General features: G+C 40.8%; 1 protein-coding gene across 1 annotated transcript in view; it reads left to right on the top strand.

Moving 5' to 3' along the window:
• The window catches only part of MDFIC2 (MyoD family inhibitor domain containing 2), a 47,214-nt gene that overhangs the window by 6,334 nt on the left and 18,833 nt on the right, over positions 1–22,047 (top strand). Inside the window, exon 2 of the mRNA XM_054216716.1 lies at positions 21,599–21,637. Within this exon, the coding sequence (XP_054072691.1) occupies positions 21,599–21,637 (39 nt within the window). The remainder of the gene's footprint in view (positions 1–21,598; positions 21,638–22,047) is intronic.

Raw genomic sequence — 22,047 nt, 5'->3', positions numbered from 1 at the left:
TCAGTTGTCAGTAGAGCAAAACATGGAATAACAATATAGGCACTCATTAGTTGTTGAATTTCTCAGCACCATACATGTTAAAGCAGAATCCACATGTCCAAGGGCCTCCCATAGCGCTTCCTACTTAAGATCACTGCACCGGGTTTGCATGGCAAGGTTTTGGTAGCAGGGGGGAGTTACAGGGGCAGCTTCTGTGAGAAGCTGCTAGAAGCCTTCCCTCACGTCTAACAGTGCCAATGCCAGCCAGCCCCAAGATGGACCCGCTGCTGGCCAAGGCTGAGCCCATCAGCAATGGTGGCAGCACCTCTGGGACAACATACTTAAAGGGAAAAAACCCCCAACCCTGCACAATTGCAGCAAGAGAGAGGAGTGAGAATATGTACGAGCAACATCTCTGCAGACACCAAGGTCAGTGAAGGAGGGGGAGGAGGTGCTCCAGCTGCTGGAGCACAGATTCCCCTGCAGCCCATGGTGAGACAGATTATCCCCTTGTAGCCCATGAAGGTTAACGGTGGAGCAGATATCCACCTGCAGCCCACGGAGGACCCCACACCAGAAGAGGTGGATGCCTGAAGGAGGCTGTGGCCCTGTGGAGAGCCCACACTGGGGCAGACTCCTGGCAGGACCTGTGGTCCCGTGGAGCGGAGCCCACATTGGAGCAAGTTTGCTGTCAGGACTTGTGACCCTGTGGGGTCACGCTGGAGCAGTCTATTCCTGAAGGACTGCACCCTGCGGAAGGAACCCTTGCTGGATCAGTTCATGAAGAACTGCAGCCCATGGGATGGACTCACATTGCAGAAGTTCGTGGAGGACTGTCTCCCATGGGAGGGACACCACACTGGAGCAAAGGAAGAGTGTGAGGAGTCCTCTTGCTGAGGAGGAAGGAGCAGCAGAAATAATGTGTGATGAACTGACCACAACCCCTATTCCCCATCTCCCTGCACTGCAGAGGGAGAAGGAGGTAGTGAAATCGGCAGTGGAGTTGAGCCCAGAAAGAAAGGAGGACTGAGGTGAAGGTGTTATAAGATTTTGTTGTAGTTCTCATTATCCTACTCTGATTTGATTAGTAATAAATTAAATCCGTTTTCCCCAAGTCAAATCTGGCTTACCCATGACAGTAATTGGTGAATGATATCTCCCTGTCCTTATCTTGAGACTTTTGTTGTATTTTCTCTCCCCTGTCCAGTTGAGTGATAGGGCAGCTTTGGTGGGCGTCTGGCATCCAGCCAGGGTCAACCCACCACAATGGCAAACTGCGGTGCACGGAAAATCTTAGCCTAAGGGTCAGTGTCAAAGCAATGAATAATTCTGTTAAAGCAATGGAGCTGTATTGGCTTGCAAAAGATTTCATTTGTCCCAGTATGTTTAAGATGGATACCTGTAATCATCTCATGGCATCAACGAGGCAGGAGGAATGAAGAAGCATGTCTCATTTTTACCACTTTATCTCATGGAGGGAAGGGTGAAATGCCAAATTGGTCTCCTCTACAGCAACACAAGCCAGAAAGATGCCTCTACTAAACAGAATTAAGTAATCTAGATGATAAAGAAAATTCAGGACTAATAAAAGCAGCAAGTAACCTCAGAAACCTCGATAATTTTTAGTGTTTGATTGTACATCTGCTCCCTATTACGGATGTTGTTGGCCTTAGATTCCAATACCTGTATCGTCTTCACAGAATGGTTTTCTTCCTTCAAAGTGGAAGTGGAGCCCACTATCAGTTTCTTTGGTCAACTTTACCTTACACTTCTGAAAGCTCAAAAATTTAATTACTTGTATTCCTTCTAATCTGGAATAGTAGTGCAAACATCCTCAGGGTTATTACCAGTTTCTTCTGGAGGGAGACAGTAAGACCTTGAATATAATTGGGTATTAGATGTTTAAAAGCTATGAAAAACAGACATTTCAAACCTATTAATGAGCATTTAGTGCATTTATAGAACTTAATTCCTTGATAGAAATCCCATCAAAACAACCTCTACGCAGACCTGATTTACTTTTACCCTGAGCTCGAAGGCAGGATAATCGTGGATGTAAGCAGGTCAGTGCCAGTTTTCAGAAGGTGTTTTATAGGCCTGTGAGATTATTCACTGATACGTAGAGCCAGACTGACAGTCGTGTAGAGGTATAACAAAATCCTTAGTGTTGTAGGGGTTCAATGAAATATTTAGATTAAAGATAATTAGATTATGAAAAAAATAGGCATCCGTCCTCATTGAGGATTTGCAATCATTCTCCAAAATACAACTGCTTCTAAGTACTCCAAACAAAATGCAGTAGATGGCCTTAATCCTGGGCATGCTGGTTATCTATTGCTTAGGAAGGATATTACAGGAAAAGTTTAGAGAAAGAACAGAATTGAAATTAGTTTTAATATCCATTGTTCACTGAGGTTCAAAGGAATTATTTTTCCATCTATTTTTTAAATAAGTATTTAGAACTAAATCCAAATGAAAGATACTTAGACATTAAGAGTGACCGCTCTAAACATCCAATAATACAATACTGGATATAAACCCCTTTATCAGAACAGCTCAGTGATTAGTGAGTAGTTCTGGGACTTCAGATCTGGGCTGAGAGCACATGGTTGTATGAGAGGACTCAAATTCACGCCTTGCAGAAGAAAACTCTTGTCCCCGGCTATCAGGTACTCTATGCGGTATCACACATACGCAGTATGGAGATTCCCCAGTGTCTGTGTCCGGATGGACTACTTAAGGCTCATTGCCTTAAGAGAGGAAAGGACACCATAGCCCATCAGGTAGGACATCTGCATGAAGGGCAGGAGATTAGCTCTAGTCCCTGCTAGAGAGAGTACTCAGCTATCCAGGAAAATGTGGAAAACCTTTGACAGGCGACCTCAACACACTGCTGAGAGCAGGCAGACATGGATTTCAGCCTTGGCCATGCCTGATCCACTAGCTGCTCTCACCAGCAGGGATCTCACTCACATAGCTGGGAAGGGATTAGAGCATCTCCTCCAGCTCTGTGTCAGGAGCCGTGGCTGGCAGAGGTGCCCAATGCAAGTGGAACAGCTGTAATTACATTGGGGTGGTCCTTCTCCCCATTCCTTCCAGTAGTTTTCCTACTTTAATTCCTCTTGTTTCCTCACCTCTCCCATCAGTTTATTTCTCCCAGTTACCTGATCCTCTGCATGAGCTGCACAGAAGGTTGAATCTGGGACTCTGGTGCCCGCTGGACAGAAGGGCATATGCAAAAATTAGATGCCAAAGCCCTCAGTGTCAGCTGAGTTTCTTTATAGCTCATACTACAACTGAGATTCATCTCTTTGAAGAGAACTGCACAAGGCCTTTTTACCACGTAAGCCATATTTAAGTGATACAGAGATCTTTGTTATCCCCCTAAACTAAATTATTTTTTATTTTAAAAGAGTCAAACATTCTTTTAGGGTCTCCTGATTATATAGTCTCATTCTAATTTCAGTCTTTAATCTGAATAAACACATTAGAAAAACACAATTAACTTAATCAGAAATTCAGATGGATTGTTTATTATCTGTCTACTTAATGTGCTTATGATTGCAGCAGTTAAACATGATAATGTTTTCTTCTCTCACGTATAAATGAATATACATAGTGCAGAAATATGTGCAGGAAGGAAAACTTCTTCCTGAATATGTCAGCAGGCTGCAGAAGTAGAGGCACCGCTCATTGTTGTGCTCCGCAGAAAAGCACAAACATTGCCATGAGAGTGTTGAGACATGTGAGAACTGATTACTGACAAATGATGTTCCTCTTGCTGAAATATGCCTACGTGCCATTTCAAAAGAAAGAAAAATGCTATTGCAGCAGCAAAGATGCAGATAGGAACAGTATTTTGCTATATCACTGCACCTGTAATTTAAAGGCAGAGGTGTAGATTTTGGGTAAATAAGATCACTTGAGTTCTTCAGAGTAAAATACAGGTCAAATCAGTATCTTCCTACTGAAGTAAGCTCATCAGACATCAGATTTACAGAGTTTTCTGCTGTGTGATCTTCACAAAAAAAAGTTATCTTAAAAAGGGGTTAAACCCTTTTAACACCAAATTGGATTTTTTTTTATATGCCCATGACACCCAATATGTGCCAAAATGCTAGCACATATCCACAAATATTTGGATGCCAAAATTAAAGTTGGAATGTGATTCTTCCTGTTCCCTCAGCGCATTAAAAGTAAATAATTATTTCAAGCATGCGTTCAGTAAAATTAGTGATTATTACTCAGACAGGCTTTTCTCTGTCATTACACTAATTTTTTAATGGCCACACAGTATACCATAATGAAGTTATATTTGGTTTTGGAATATTCAGTTTTAGCTAAACTTAACACACTACACTTTTTTTGTCCCCCCAAACAAGAATTATTTGTCATCTTTGTTGCCTCACTGTTGGTTCTCAGATAAAGCAGCCCCAACCACATGTTCTTATTATGTATCACTAAAGCTAAATTCAGAATGGTATTCCCTATCTCCAGCCTTCCTAGGTTTTCTGACTTCCGTGCGTTGACAGTCAGAAAAAGGGGTCTAAGAGGTTAACTTCACGCTGTTAACCCACGCTTCATGCTGGTTCTCTGCGTGACACTCACTCTTACTACAGAGACCTTAGAAATAAGTTGAGAGGAGTCTTAGAAAAACAGAGCGCATCCTCAGCTAATTACAATTTTGTAGGACTGCTTCGTGTAACACAATTCTATCAGACGCTGTTCTTCCAGCCTTCCACCACGTGAGCTGCCCTTGCTCTGCACACTCATTGAATACCAGAGTAGTCAATACTAAGCTAAATCACAGCTTCTCGCTTGTTGGTTAACAGAATCCAAATATGCTGGGCAGTCCATGCTACTACACGTATAATAGTTCTCAACTTGACACAGACCAAGGTGAAATTTAGTGGCTTTAAGATTGACTGCTGGTCCTAAACTTACATCATGGATGACAAATCAGTCAATATTCCTGACTGAAGAGGTCCCAGTTTGATAGTATGTAGGCAAAGGGGAAGATAAAAGAATGGAGACTCTTTAGGTAAATGTAAGCCTCTTCACTTTGCTTCTTCTAAACAATTTCCCTTGTATATAACTATTGTAAAAATGAATAAAATTCTATGATAAACTTTTATTTTTCCTGGTTAAAAGCAAAAGACAAGTTTTGTGTTACTGGAATTTAAAATCTCTGAAGTCCATGCTTATGTTCCAGGAGTGGGCAAAAACAGTAGAACAGATGGTGAGAGGCAGGAGAAGAAAGCCAAAAGGACCATAGGAAAAAGCAATTATGGCACCTGGTAGTCATTCTGGTTAGACGAAATTGTGACCAAATGTATTGTCGTCTTTAGCTATTTTAAATGTTCAATATTTTTAAAATGCTGCTATTATTACAAAACAAGACATATAAAAAATCTAGCATAAAGTATTTGAATTACGTCCATTTCAGCTTAAAGTTAAGCAATGATTTCATTTTTTTTCTAGTTTACTTATGATTTAAATAAATAGCCTATGGGCTTCAGGTAGATATTCCCTTGATTCACACTCTTGGTCCGTAACCTGGTGATCGGCCCTGTCCCATCAGAGATGGGAATCACTAAGCGAGGAAAGTCCAAACAGCAGGAGAAGCTTCCCCAGTTCTCACTCAGAGGCAATCACCAACGGTTGTAGAAGGATAGGACAGTCTCCATGCCTTCAAAATTTTTCATGAAAAATAAATAAAATATAAAACTAAGCAGCAGTTTTTACAGTATGACACAGCAGTATTACTTGCATTAGGCCAATTTACCACTTATGATAGCAGTAATAGCACTAAAAGCCAATAAAAGCGGTCTGTTTGTTCGGAGATTGGCTTTTATGGCTTATTCTAAATATTATCAAGTGAATCAAAAGCTGTCATTATAGTGTCTAAAAAGCCTTCGTACCTTGTAAGCAAACAGTGTGATTTTGACAAATAATCATTAATATGCCTGTGTGAGACCAGGGCTAAAAGAGAAAGAAAAAGGAAAACCCAATATTTCACCTTACATAAGTCATTAAGATCATTTCAGTTAAATTTCACACAAAATAAAACAGTTTTATATGTAAAATGCCATAGTTTTCCCAAGTTGGTTTTTGGGTTTTTTTTAAATCTGTGAACATACTTTTTCATAAAACAGAAACTTGTCAGATAACTGAACAGTGAATGACTGAACTATAATTATATATTCTCATCAGCTTTGGGAAAACAAACGATGCACATGTCTAGGTAGTGCCTTTTGGGCCAGCATCTAACCTAACCTGCCCTTGGCTCCCGTCCTGCCTGCCAGAAGCCCCGACAAGCACAGCACCGCTCCTCCTCCTCTTGCTTCACAACAGAAGGTATGTTCCCATAGCACTGGAGAGGTGTAAATTAACTTATCTCCTGTCTCATACCTGGCCAGTTACTCTTGCAAGAAGCTCAGGGGAGCAGAGCCAAGGCTCTGACAGCTCTCAGCTGCATTCCACCCACCTCCTGCCCACTTGGATGTGAACAGGAGCATCTAGAGAGAGAACTGCGCTCTCTACCGTGTACAGCGCGGATGGTGGCTATATAGGATTTCCTCTTTGCAGTATTCTTTGCTGCTGCCCACCAATACTGGGGCAAGTCCTCTTCAAAGCTGCAAGTCCAAGTCACTACCATTTGCCATTTCTACTCTTTGAACCTCTTGAATGGCGCTGTGCAGCGTGCAGTCACCAGCAACGGTTCAGGCTGAAGATTTGAGATACTACTGGCTGCCTAAGATAACTGTTACTGGCAACACGGCACTGATTCACGTGTAACTTCCTGAAGTGTTTGAGAAAGGATGGAGGCAAAGCGACAGACAGGAGAAAACACCCTATTATTACTGCCCTTGTACTGTCACAGCACAGTGCTCAACATTGCTTCTTCACGCTCTCCTGCTGACCTGACAGGCAAGTTACTCAAGGTCACACACCCCCAGCTGGGTGGCCCTGCTGGCTCTAGAGAGGTGCCCTCGTCTGTTTTGGATCCCTGTGTAGGCATTACCTGGGCTACCGAGAGACAGGGAAAGACAAACAAGGTGGAAACACAGCAGGAGCTTCAGGACATCACGTGGGATAGGACATCATCCGGTGGTGGGATGACTCCATGGGTAGGGTGAGCACACCACCACATAAAGGGGGTAGGTACTGGGAAGGTTAGGTGCGGATTGCACAACAACAGTCCTGACTATATAATCAAGGCTTTTCTCAAATAAAGAATTTGGACTGTTAAAACATTAACTAGATTAACAGTAAAATCTTAGCTGCCCACAGAAAGATTTTTCAGTTTGTTGTCAGCAAGAGGATTTGGAGCCTCAATTATTCTCAGCGCCCTAGGAGGAGTGTGGCCTTCGGTCTGTGGGCCACAGCGCTTCCTCAGCCCCCAGCCAAGCCGTAGCAACTTTGTAGCCAAGCTGGCTACCGCCCAGGCTCTGGCCTCAAGACCAGAGTACGCAACCAGGGCAAGAACCTGGGACAAACTAAGTGCCTTGGGCCAGGCATGGCCGCCTGTCAAGTGTCATGCATTGAGTACAAGCCCTGGGCAGTTGGCTCAAGCGAGTGCTGCATCTCAGAGATCTCTTGCCTATTGCTATTTACAGCTTTTGGGGCCCCACTGGAATGGCAAGCTAGCGTGCTCGCCGTTGTCGGCGTTATGTGATACATTGTGCAGCTGCGTGGAGTGCATGGGCTAGCAGAAACATGTGGTGCTGCGCTGCCAGGGGAATTCTGCCCCCAACACGGCCCTTTAAGGGCCACGTGTGTTTTGCAGGCAATTTATGAGAGCAGAAAACCAACAGACCTCCCATTCCAAGCTTCTAATTTCTTTGGCTATTTTTTTTTTCCCCTAGTTTATAGAACTTTCCAGAAACACTACATTAACAGTGAAAGGAAATATCCCAGGTAGAAACTGATACACCAGGTTTTACCTAAGATGTCCCAAAGCATGGAAGGAAACCTGTTGGGATCCTCTACATGCTTGCATTTATCCAAGAAATGGTGTACACAGTTCTACAAATCTATACCAAATAGAGCCGCTTCCATAAAAAAATTCCCACTGAATTATGGGTTTGATTATTCCAACCCAAGGAGTGAAAGAGAAGGTAAGAGCTGTTTATCTACTCACACGAATAAAAGGAATTTAGTCCATTTGAATCTCCTCTCTCAGGCAGAGCGTCTAGTAACTACTGAGCTCCCTTCCAGACCCGATACACAAACTGAAGGTCTGCTTTGCTGTGCCCAGACATAAGCTGGTTCAACAGAGGGTCAACAACTGAGGCCTAGAGATTGACTGAGCTGCTCATTGACATTAATAACGTCAGTGTTCCTCTTCCATTTCCACCCACAGTATTCTGTAGTACTGATTTTAGTCAAGAATTACTATAAAATGGTAAGAAAAGGTTTTATTGCACAAAGGTTCAAGTGGTTTGGCCTGCTTGCTTTTCGTGTCATGGGTCTGCAATGTATGTATTCATCATATACAGTTTTCTTGTATTATTTTTCCCAAGGGTTCAATCCGCCCATACTTTAGCCCCACCTTCGTCTCTTTGTCACACACAAGTTCTTTATTATTGCTGAAGAAAATCAGAACACAGGACTGTATGGGTTGCTGTGCAACCTGAAACGCTGACAAAAGCAAACATGGGATATGATTCTTTTGACCAAGATTTCAAGAGCAGAGTCACTAGGATTACTCATATGCTTGATGTTAGGCTTGTGCTTCGGCACGTTGCCAAAACTGCTTCTGATAGAAGATGAAGAATGCCTTGGCCTAGATTAAAGGACACATCTTGGGTATAGTGTTGCCTTCTTTCTAATTGCTGCTGTAGCCAAGAAATGGTATCCTTCCCTCCACTTGAGACCACCTGGAGAAATACAGTTTCCCCCCACTCAAACTTTGCACAAGAGCGCAAAACTTAGCTTTAATATAATACATATTTTCCATTTTTTTTCCTCTCTAATGAGACACATTGATATTTTTACCTGCATGAACTGTGTTTTGTTAATGGGAAATGTTTCAAACACTGTGGTAATGGACTGTGGGTTATGGGATTATATATTTATTAATCTCAAGAGCACTGTGTAGACTGTACCAGTTAGTTACAAGTAGACCAGCAGAACGGGGTTTGAATTCTGGCAGGGGATCTCTTCCAAGCTTGCCTGTTAGGCTGCATTTGGCTCTGCTTTAAAACTTTACGCTGAGCTCTAGTTGCTTTGGTCAACTGTGCTACAAACAGGCTGCGCTGAGCACTCTGCTCTGGGCCAGTTGTGTCAAAACCATGGTGACCCAGTGGCCAAGAAGTTGTGCTTTGAGCAGCTAACCGCTATGGTTTGTCGCATAACGTAGTAAATCTTGCTATATCCAGAGATAACAACAGAAAACGTTAGTCAGGGTGTGCTTCCATTGAAAGAAAAAAGTGCTCTCTGCCCACGGAGACTGTATTTGTACACAGCGATGTCTAAATCTAGCTGTATGCGAGTTTATACAAGTATGCTACAGTCAAATACACCCTCACCTTCTCTCCTGCCACAATAGTTCAGCTTAGATTTTTCAACGTGGTGGCTTTTACAGAAATGAAAGGCATTTTTTGCACAACTGAACGACTGTCATTTTAAGATGAAAAAGCCTGCTTTCTCCCCTGAGGGAAAGTTAGAGAAAGTTTCATGGCTTTGCCCTTTGTAATATTCTGGTTTGTCTGCAGCAAGAGGGGGAAATAAAAACTAATGGAAAGAGACGTTTCTTCTTGGATCAAAACTGAATACTTCCAAGAAGGCATTCTCAGACTGTGCTCAAATACTTAGAGGAAACAATTGCTAGGTCAAATGATTCAGTGTCCAGCTCCGCTCAGACACTTCATATTTATTTTTCCTAATCAGGTAAAAAAATATGACAAATTTTTACTTTTCGTCTGATAGTCTTAAATGCTTTTTAGCCATTAACCACTAAACCAGCCTATTTGCTCCACGAAGGTGATTACTAGGAGTTGAGATTAAACAATTACATAGGAGTATGAAGGTATTTCCTAAATTTGGGCATCGGGACAGGAACATGCTCTACAGCAAGCCAAGTGAAAGCTCAGCCCAGAGCCTTTTTAAACTTCAGAACAGTTCAGATCCCAACTTTTCAGGCTTGTTTCACATTCCCCTATACCACCACTTGAGGAACTGAGGCATCCTACAGATTGAGACAGTAACAAAGTAAATTTTATACCCAATACTAAATTAGATATATATTGGATATACATAATACTTAGACATTCTAAATATCCAGCTTTCTGGGTAGCTGAGACCCTTGGCTGTGGTTGCCAGTGCCCAGCACTTCTTAATGAAGATGAGCTCTGCATATTTCCAAGAAACAAACAGGAAAAAAAACCTTAACACCCAAAGTTAGTAGCTGTAGACGAGGTAAAGATCACAAAGGACTGGCACTGACAGAAAGGTCAAGTCCTTAATACTGAATTATTCAGTATTAATTAAGGCAGTACTGAATTATTAGAATCTGGCTTTCCCTGATTTTCAGTCTCATTTTCTAGTATATTTTATTGCTCTTCCAAAAAAAACCAAACCCAAGTGGCAGCACCTTTTTTGGCCTGTGATAACCTAGTTTGTACAATGCCAGCCCGCTCAAAGTCTTCCATTTAATTTTATGAGCTCTGGACTGTGGCCCTAGAATTGGTTTTAAAACAACTAAACTTTCCCTCCAGAAAATACACTTTTGAGACAGCAGATCTTAACAGCCTTGTACATAAGTTTTAAGACGTCTGTTTCCAGGACTGGCCACACTGACCTGCTTCTCCCATCGGTGTCCCATGGGAATGCAGATTGAGCGTAAAATTAGGACTAGATCCTGTAGAGTACCTCCAAATCCTCAGTTCCCTTTGACTGCCAGGAAAGTGACAGTAGTCATCATCAGCCAGGTACAACACTGGAGTTATTGACATGGAAGTTGCCTTGGAATGTACGTAAGTTTACCCTAAAGTTATTTAGACAGCTGATTTTCAACTACTTCATCTATATTGTCCATAATGTACATCATAAAATCCTTATTTGCCCTATAGTGAAGGCTACCTAAGCTATGGTTGGTTAAGAAGTCTATCTGCTTTGTCTAAATAGTGCAAGCTCTCCCATATCCAGTGACTACTGGAATTATTGTGTCATCTTTTCAGCTTCTAATACATATTAATTTGTAATATACAAACCCATTCAAATAAATAATTGTGCAGACTGAATAAAAAAGCAATTTAAACTTTTTCCCCCCCTAACTGGAGACACGTTTTACAAATAGTTCTTTTAAGTAGTCTTAATAGTATCTCTTTAATATTGCCATTAAAATTCAGAGTTCAAGTGCAGAGCAAATTTACATCTGTTAAAATAATGGAATTGACACTGATATTACATCATTGCTATTTTAAATAATCATTCTTCATAATTCTAACCTACTTGCTTTAAGTTGCAAATAAAGGGCTTGTTCCTACTTTTCATCAAAGTCGATGGCAAAACTCCCTTTGGCTTTCAGGGAGCAGCACCTAGCTTTAAAGATGGGGGCCTCTGGTGATAGTCGGTGGGGTCTGACTGCATTCACTGATGCACAAAGAATAAACCCCTCTGAAGGAAAAATTACTGAGGACGGTTCTATGAGCTCTGGTCAGACACGATAGTTGTACTGGACTAGCTGCTCCCCCCCAAAAAAAAAAAAATCACAAAACTCTATGGACTACTCGGAATTCCAAGGTAGTTACAGTTCTGCTTAGTTTCACAAGAAAGTAACACTTTATGTAGGTGTTTTTTTGACATTTTAGGGCGATTTCGTGGTTTTCCTTCCTTAATATTTTGGGAGAGATTGTTTGAAGAGAAGCATAACGGTAACCCTCACCAATTCACCTTCTCTTGGTAAGATTAGAAGTTTCACTGAAATTACATAAGTGTTCTTCTATGAAGAGTTCAAACTGAACCTAAAGGAATTAAAAAGACACACTTTTTAGGTGGCTTTCCAGCTCTGTATCAATGTAGTTGTCTCCCTGATTACAGAAGAAAATGAAGGATTTTTGAGAAATATAGAGGATAAAGCCTATTTAAAACTGGAGAAAAATATGCTTTTTACTATCTGTTTAACCCTCAAAACAACAAAGTTTCATACCTGGCTATTCCTAGGCTGCCTTTATGTTCTTTAGGGGGAAAAAAAAAAAACCCCAAACCTGTGTCCACACTGCAGCTTATCATCTGTAAAATCATCCCGATTCAGCTACCTATGTAGAACTCAAGTTTTCAGGGACAAGAGCATTTCAAGAGTATGTGCACTGAGCATCTAGTTTGACAGATTTTTGGCCATGGCAGAAATCACCAGTGACTAGAGTTAACTTTTACTAACACCCTACTAAAATATATCGAACACTTACTGGACAGTAACTACCAGCTGAGTCTTAACCATAATTTTGCGCTGCAGTATAGGGCCTGTTAGATGTTATCTGGGAGCCAGAGAACTTTATTAGCACTGCCATAAAAGCCGATGCAGAACCAATCCCTTGCTCTATCATCACTGACACTGCCTATTATAAATAAAATACCTATCAAACCTTAGCAAATTTAGGTCCTAACTGAAAAGGCAATTGCCTTGGTGTCTTTAAGAGCAATTTGGTTTAATAAAAACCCACATGAGAGAACAAAATGTGACCCTTTATTTTGAAGAAAAGCATAATTAGCACCACGAAGATCAGAGAGGAAACAAATTATTCCAGAAAAATCAAGTTCTGAAAAACCTGCAGTGTGGACTGCTTTACTCCACTTGGAGTTACTTACCCCATTAAGTTTCTTTCGGCTTCCACAGCAGGATGCCTGTTCTTATACTTATTTGGGAAAATAAGAAAACATAGCTTGAATGGTAGGGAACTATCTTCCAAGCAAGGACAATTAGGCAACTCTCTGCCCCAGGAAGCTTTTCAGGCACTGTCACTTGATGGTGTCAAGAGAAAATGAGAGGGAAAACACCTAAGGGATTAGCCTACAGATATTTTCGTGTCATGCAGGCTGGGGCTAGCTGAACTAGGGAGTCCTTTCCGGATGAATCATCTGTAACACTTTTTGTCATCATTCCTCACCTTTAAGATATACCATCTTCCCCCGTGCCAGTGGCACTAACACAACTTGATGTCTAGTGCAACTCAGCCTTCAGGATAGTCTTGAATCACACAGGAAACCAATGCTGTGCAATTAAATAAGTTACAAATGCGGCTTTTGTAAACAATTCACTTTTTGTGACTTTTCAATCATGCTAATAGGAGGAATTGGCATACACCTGACACGGAGGACCAGTTGTTGGCACAACTCTTCATCACTGGGGGAAAGATAAATATTCAAATATGTCTGTCTATCCCTGTCTAATAAAACATATATTATGGAGACTATTTTTATATCATAAAAGCATCTAGATTCTCCAATCCAACACTATTCTTTTCTACCACTAAAACCCGCTTATCTGAAGACATCACGTAGCTGCAGAAATCTTCATGGGAAGAAATATGTTCTCATGTCATCTATTTTTGGCTCCCCATGCTGCGACAACAGGGGCTGGCCTGGTGTTTCTATATATGAACGTTTCTCAGGTAGCAGAACAGCTACTGCAGATTGCCTGGCACCTGCTTGAGGATGAGGTGAACAGAAAGTAAAGCAAAAGTATTTTTGTTTCATCGAGAACATCCCGGCCAAGCCATATTTGTAGAAGGTAGAAAGCAAGGAAAGTGTAAACCAATGGGGAATTGAATCTTTTAATATTTTTGAGAGCATGAAATGGTGAAACCAGAGTTCTGAACTTGAACAGGTTTAAGATGGAGGTGCTGGGGAGAAATATCCTTTTCAGGATAAGCATTTTCAAAATATGGAAGTTCATTTTGTTAGTTCTAACCTTCTTTTAATGAAATAAACTTCTGAAGAGGGAATATAAAAATATGGAATTTGAATGCCAATAGAAACATATTGTAAGTAAGATATATCACCAAGTCTACTACTGCTGGGTTAAGAAAAAAAACTAATGCACTTAAAAGCATCTTCTTTTGCTTTCTAATACTTTTTTTTTTGGAAGATCTGACTTTTTTTAATAGAGCAGCTATTAAGGGAAACTAATTATGATTTGATTTTTAAGGGCCTGTGTTTTCTCTTACGTGTATCATTCTAAGTCAGGAGTAAGCCCATTCAAGCGAGTGAGATGAGGTTGGTGTGAACAGATTTAAGCGTGACCAGAAGCAGGCCCCAAGATATTTATGGATGGAGTGAGTCATTCTTGCTCTGGTTGGATGATTACATCAGTGGAGAATTAGTCTATCATCAAGCAGGGCCTGAGCCTCCTTTCTCTTACATCACCACACATCAGGAAACATTGTGTGAAGTTCAGCAGTATTTCACTGGCCTAAAACCAACAAGATGGAAGAACGGAGCCCGCAGCCCCAGCCCCTATACTAGTTGTGCATTGACTACAAAGAAGCTGCCCCCGTTTAAATCGGCCGATATCTGGTCTTTCTTCCTTAGTCTGTTTACCTACTAAACCTTTCATCTAAGTTATTTTAAGACCTGTTTCTCATTTAAAACATTAAGTAACTGTGGTCATAAAAGAGCACATACTTTTTTTCTGGCATCACATCCAAGAAGTAACTTTTCTACCATCAGTCTCCAGTGACACATCTACAGACACGGTAAGGAGGAATTGAATAGATAACATAAATTTGACTACTCAAACTCCCTCTACACCAAATGTAGACCTGTGAGAAGTCTTTAGCAGTCCAAGTCTGAGCATTTTGCAACAACTTCTGTGTCAAAGTAAAACAACTATGTGAGACTCAACAGGTTTATTCCCTTTTTAGGCACACACCAGATTTGGTGGTGCTAGAACAACATGTGAGATCCATCCATCTTATCTCCAAGATTAGGCAATACCAGCTATTCAAGAAGCCAGCTCAGGAACTGTTGTGGTGGGCTGCTGTGAATATCTAGAATAGATTAGGAAAGGAGAAAAAAAAAAAGAAATGGATGGAAAGTCTCCAGCAACCGTTGGAGTTCTTCAGTTTTCCCCTCATGGCAATGACTTCAGGGCTAATTCAAGGCAGAAAACCAAAATGGCAACCTACAAATTCCCCAGACATCAGGTGTTTACCAGAAAAAAACTGTTCCCCAGCCACATGCTATCCTGGTTCTCAATGGTTTCAGGGGCCTCTCCCCTACCAAGCACTAGACAGTCTGCTTTCCCACTACATCTGCGCACTTCTCACTTCTGAGAGACAGGGAGGATTAAAACCACCTTCAAAGTGGAGAAAACCAAGCGTGGTTGCTTCTTGGATCGAGCTCAGCAACCCCAGAAACTGTCTGAGAACCACAATGACGTTTTACACCAGCTTCTTCATGCTATAGGCAGCTACAGAGCATCATGTTTTGCTGCTATCCTGTCCCTGGCCAGCCAGTGGTCCACCAAGGACACTGAGCTGGAGAACACTAGATTTAAATCATTTCCAGTGCAGTTTTACTTCCTACCATTACACCTTTTTCCTCAAGATATTTCAGCACCAAGCATTGCAGGTATCATGGTTCCATATTCGTGTTATACTTCCCTAATACCATGTAGAGTTTCTCCGCATTAAGTGGTGTATTTTATCGTTTCCCACAAATAAGAGACATCTGCACCATAACATATCCTACAGACAGCTCTTTTCATATCTAAATCCCAAGGATTTTTTGTGGAAAAAAAGAGAAGATTATGTATTTATTCAGAAATTAAATGAGATTAGTAATTTTGAAAGTAATTTACAAATAGCAATCAGCCTCCGCAATGAAGGTCAAAAGAAAAAGGACACATTAGCAATTGAATATCTTCCCTCCCTTTAAAGTTTTAATACTGCATACCTGTTAATAATGGGAAATATCCTTCTTCAAGAGTAGAATTTTCAAAAACTGGTAGAATCCTTTTGCTAATTCTAATCTTCTTTTAATAAAATAATTTGTTAAAAAGGATTATAAAAAGGCATGAAAATGGAATACCAATAGAAGTGTACTGCCTATACAATAAACAGTTAATGTATTTTCTAAATGAATGATTTAAAATAGCTATTAAAGTAAAGAGAATGAGCTTATGTTTCTAGTAATGACTTCTCTGCCTCAGAATGAAATCTGTAAATCCCTGATTGCAATTTCACATCCCAAAAGAACAAGCAGTCCTGGGACCGATGCTTATTGCCTTTATCATTAACACTAGCACACCACATATGTGATTTTTACATTGCTGGTTTGAATATTTAGATTTATACTTGTGTACGCTTTATATTTTAAATCTCGTACATCTATTCTGTCACAAAAATAACGCTCTCCTTCAACAAGGCTTTTTTGTATGTACATGCATACACATATACACAGACTTTCAGGATAACTACAATTTTATTCAGAAGAGTGCATAATGATTCAGGCTGTGATTGTTAATAAAAATGCATTTCTAACCATCAAATTTGAGTCTATTATTCTAAGTTAATTGCATTTGCCCTAAAGAGACTTGCGACTGGCTGTCAGCCTATTTGTGTCAGTTCCATTTTATTCATCAGTCAATCTTGTCTCCTCTTTTTTCACATCCCATATATTGATCAAATAGATTTGTTAGCGTGCCTCTGCAGCTTTAAAAAAGTTTTTGTTATTTGCCAGGTTTATTTGATTACTGTATTAGTTTGCGTGTTATCTTAATTGTTATTTCAATAGAAAATAAATGCCCTTTGATAGTCCCACAAGATTCCCATTGAATATAATCCATATAACAAGTTAGTGGATGGAGTGAATGTGTTAAGAAAATAAACACATTAAACCTATTTTAAAAGGTGGTATTAATCTGCAGCTGTATTGTACTTGATCCAAAAAGACAGGAATCGAAATAAGTATAGTGTAAAACAATTTTGATAAACATCAGTGCCGTATCATTGCATATTATGCTATGTATAAAATACTTTAAGAAAAAGACATGCAACATAAAATAAACTGAGGTCATATCTGGAAGAGTGGATTTTGTGGTTGAGTGTGAAATGGAACGATATATATGGCTTTAGACACTAAAAATTAGGCTAGAGAGGCTGCAAGCAAAGGCAGGCGGAAATGCTGTGTTACATGGGGCAAATTTTTGATAGGGAGAGAAAACGCAGCTTTTAGGAAGGTATTTATTGACGCAAAAGATAAACATCTAAGCTGGTAGCTTCTTCCTCTGTGAAGATACAATACACTCTTTAGTGAAATAAATAAGGGTTTAGATAGATTAAAAAATTGAAACAGCATCTTGTGCACATTAGTCAGTTTTAGTAATGACTTCACAAACCCCACAATTTTTACCTTAATCTTCTTAAAGCGGAGGTGACGCAACCAGTTTTTCCATACAAATGTCTCAGAAACATGCCTCTGATACCTTCATTTTCATCAAGGCTGCATAACCCTGGCTTCTTACTTAGCATTGAACCTGGGATCTCCCCAGCTGGTATCCGAGTGTACACAGCATCAGAAATAAGCACTGTGGGAAACTGGCAATAATGTGCTTACCATCTCATTAAAAGTGAGACGAGAAGTCCACGTGCCTTAAGATAGCCACTCAAAATATAGAAACATTAATTTAATAAAGACTTCAGGAAGCAAAATCTTGTGTTTTATCTGTCCTTAAGTACCTTTACCAACCCCACAGCTTTCTGAAACTGAAGTGTGAAATTTCACAAGAAATTTGGAAAAACTTGGAAAAGATAAGTTCTTTCATTTCTTTGGCCAGGGTTAGTCTTTGTATTTTCTAACTTCAGTTACCTAGAAGTTTGGTTTCTGGTGCAGGTCGTTACCTATATTTTGTCTGTAGGCAACTGCAGGGGTTGAGAACAGGGACAAGTCTTCCAAAGAGCAATTTTTTCCCTGGCTTAAACCCTTCTGCCAAGATGGGATGACTTGCCAGCAGGGAGGGCTTGTCTCTTCCGTTTATTATTGCAGGCGTTTAGACCAGACTGAGCACCTATCGTACCAAACAGCTGGTAGTGAACTCCACTCTAAGGGGGAACCTCATAGCAGGAACATTTTTAAGTGCCTGTGGACACTGGAAGTGTCCAACTCCTAGGTTATTATTTTTCATCTAGAACCTCTTTAACAGCATTTCATACCAAACAACCATGCTAAAGCTTCAGAAGCCCTGAAATAAAGCTCAAACTTGCCATTGTCCTAGAGCAGTGAACAGCGCTCCTGCAATTCAGAAGCACACGGCGCGATGATAGTTTCAAGCTAAACTGTTATGACCAGCTAGTATGGAATATAAACAGGAACAGATGAGAAGAATACAGCCTCAACATTTGAGACAACAAAGAAAGAGTGAAATGATTGCTACATAAAAGACATTTCAAAGACCTCCCAGAAAAGCAGGCATAAAAATCCCCAATAAAAAGGCTCAGCAAGAAAACTGTCACACCCCCTAATCCTCGGCAGACTTTAACAAGATGTTTGCATGAGCCAGAGATTGTCTCCTTCCCCAGAAGACAAAAGGCACAGAAAACAATACTGTCTAGCATAGGATTAGGAGGCAAGAGATAGATAAAAAGGATTCCTTAACCTTACAATTAGAAACCCCTGCTCTCCAGCCAAAAGGATAATCGGAAACAGACTGCAAACCTGTGTCACAATAATTGCTGCATCTTTCTTTACTCTTTGAAAACTGATATATTTTCTAAAGATTTTTTTTTTTTAAGTTTATTGCCACCCCAAATAAGGTTTTGATGGCCACTTAGCTACAAGACAATTGCTGCCACCAAACCACAATTCAGCACACATGGAAATAGCCTTTTGTTTCCCATTCTTTGTATTTCCACCACCTCCAGCCAAGCAAAGATTAGATTACCAATGCTCATACCAACCTCCCAGTAAATTGTACAACGAAAAGCAAAAGTTTATGAAATGCACTAGTCTTCTAACAAACGATCAGCTTACTGCACCCTAAACCAGACACATACACAGATTCTTCGTGCCAAACTTGGCATGAGCATGTGCTCTGATTAAAAAGGAAACAACTTAGTTGTTATAACGAGCATCTTTAGCTTTATTTGGTATTACTAATGCCTTTAAACAGAAGGCAGGGTACTGGCAAGAGTAGAAAACAGACTTGAAGGGGGAGGAAACCTACAGGCTGGAAAAAAACTACAGTTTTCAAAGTTTGACCCTCATGCTGTAGCTAACTAGTGACCATAAGCTGTAATACCTGTAGAAGCTCACTGCGTAAAAAATTAAGACTCTCTCGGAAGCTGAACAAAGCAACCACAAGACATTGACAACTGCATTTACAGAGCGTATATTAACTTACAGACATGACTTCAGCACCTAAACAATCATGTGTTATCAGGAACTATACATGTCCCCGCTTTGTAGGGGATTATTTGAGGCACAAGAAAATTAAGTGGTTACTGCAAGCACCACTGAGGGACAGCCAGGATTTAAGCAGTCATCACCTCCAACAGGTAGTTGCTGTTGCTAGCCTTTTCCAGTCTTTCTGCTACTATCAGGAAAGGAAAAGTCAAGCAATTTCTTTTTTCTTCAGGTGCAGCACACTTTGAAACTATCACTCTATGCTCTTGTGATCCTACTGTCTATTGGACCTTAAATTTCCTACCTCAAGCTGATGTTTAGTGGTCTTGTTCTGTGCAAGCTAGACACTACCTCAGAGCTGCCTCAAATGCTGTGGCAGATGAAATAATCCCTCTTTAAGTAAACTACTTGAAACCACTTTGAAAGAGGTTGGCAGAGATGCAACCTTAACCATTGTCATTTGTTATGGAAAGATGTAAACAAACCACACTTCCAGAACAGTCATGGCTTGAAACAGACACATGGGAAGAGGCAAATGTTTGTGTTCTCTTTTTAGTAAAGTTCAAAGAGACCATAAAGCTTGGCTTACACATACTTGTAGAAGAAAAGGGAGAAGAGTTATCTACAGGTTTTTAAGTAAGCTTTCTGGACCTTGGTCCAGATGAGAGCAAGTAATTCACAATGTACATCCCCAAAGCACGTAGCAGCGTACCAGGCAGAGGAATACAGGACATGAATCACTGCAGGGTAGGAGTGGAGGGTAGTGTGGTCTGCACAGTGGCATAAGCAAATTAATCTCTTCTCAGCCACACAGTGCCCCAGGGACTCCAGGTCTTGCTTGTGTTACTGTCAGAGACTCACAAGCCTTCGCCTACAAGCACGCTTGTCCCCATGCCATGGGGAGCTTTGCTGCTGTCCTGCTGAGACGCCAGCTGTGCTTGAATCAAGAGCCTGGAAATAGGACCATGGTACCCTGCCTGATGTCTGAAAGTTATTTCCAGATCATGTTTTCCTCATTTGATAAGCAAGCAAGCTTCTGGTTGCCACTGTTACAAGCACAACTTCAAATTTACAAGGTAGGCTGGCATTTTTTCCACAATTTGCACCCAAATCCAGATTTACTGAAAAAACTGCAGAACATATACTGAAAAAATGCAGAACATTCTTTGAGTGACCTGTACGGCACAAAATCCCACATCCAGTGGGATCACAGTGCCACCCAAGTATTCAGTCATTTAGATAAGATCTATGTCTTCCCCACCAAGCAAACGAGAAGTGTGTAATGCTACAAACACCATGAAGTTTTCTGCTTTGCCGTCATTTTTGAGATACTCAGATACCACGGTGGTGAAAGGCACTGCAAAGCTTCAATATACCTAAAGCATAGCAAGTATTGCCATGCTGCAACAGAAAAATAAAGATGGGTGAGCTAAACTTGAACCCCCAGCATATCCTAAAACCATGGTTCAGAAAACTAGGCTGCGTGTATTACAGTGGTTATGTTGAATAACTTACTCTGATAGCTTCAAAAACTGAAAGACCAGCATCTTCATATGTACCAGTGGCAGGAACAGGGATGCGATGAAGCACACAGTGATGAGGTCTGTATTCAGGTTTATTACCAGTGTTTTCCTCGGTTGAAATTATTTTAATGAAGATTTTGCCTAATTAAGATTTTCACGATTTGGCGTAGGAAGCAGATACAACACCTGATATAGTATGCCCTGAAGCCAAGCATTTCCATCAGCTTTAATGGGCATTAGGATGGTCCCTTATGGATCAAGGCAGAGCCATTTCGCTGATCAGGTACACGAAGACAACTCAGACATGAGCCACCAGAAAGGCATAGCAAAAAAGTGTAAGCTTTACTCACCAGCAACTCAGGGATGAACGCTGCACCAGTGAATCAGGATGGTCGGGCAGTCTCTGCTCTTCTGTGCAAGACAAGTTGTGTTGACCACAGGAAAACTGGCTGCGTCCCCTGGGGGGGGAAGAAATCATCTCAATGAGAGCCAGAGGGCACCGGATCCCTAAGGGGAAGAGGTATATCCCAGCTTCTATTAATATCTATTTTTTTTTCCATATTTGTGAAGTTAATTAGGAAACTAAGTCTCCAGCCCCAGTACCTTGACTGTTCTCTTTCCTGTGATAACAATACTGTTTTGAGCAGTTTACAAAACATTGGAGCCTATGGTGGACAACAAAGCTACCTCACCAGCTGAGGAGCTTTTCCTGCTTAGTCAAGCCTTCCTCTTCCATTCTTGTTTTCCAGAACTGGACAGCCCCATCCTACATCCCCTTGGAGGCTCAGGTAAGTCCCCCACCTTCTCAGCTCCTTCTCCCCACAGTATGTAGGGCATGGCTCCATATCTTTGCAGCTACTGAAGTTGCCCCTTTCATGCAAGAAAACAAGGTCAATTATTCTAATCCTATGGGGACAGTGAGTAATATTTTTTGCCTTAGTACTAGCCCATTATCTGTTTCAGATTTCAGGCCATGTTTAAAATGAGACTATTCTTTATATTAATGACTTAAACATTTTAAGGTTTACTCAAAACAGCAGAACAAGTGCTGTGGGCTAAGCCTACAAGTTTTTGACTATGAAGATAACAAGCTTCTAACCACACAACCACTTTCTTATGAAAATTGGGTAAGAATCCCAAAAGGGCCAGCCTATGAGCCACTCAGAACCTGCTCATTTCTATTTGCAGGATCTCAGTA

This window comes from Rissa tridactyla, chromosome 10 (genome assembly GCF_028500815.1).
Source record: "Rissa tridactyla isolate bRisTri1 chromosome 10, bRisTri1.patW.cur.20221130, whole genome shotgun sequence".
Lineage (NCBI taxonomy): Eukaryota > Metazoa > Chordata > Aves > Charadriiformes > Laridae > Rissa > Rissa tridactyla.
This window is presented reverse-complemented; position numbering and strand designations above follow the sequence as displayed.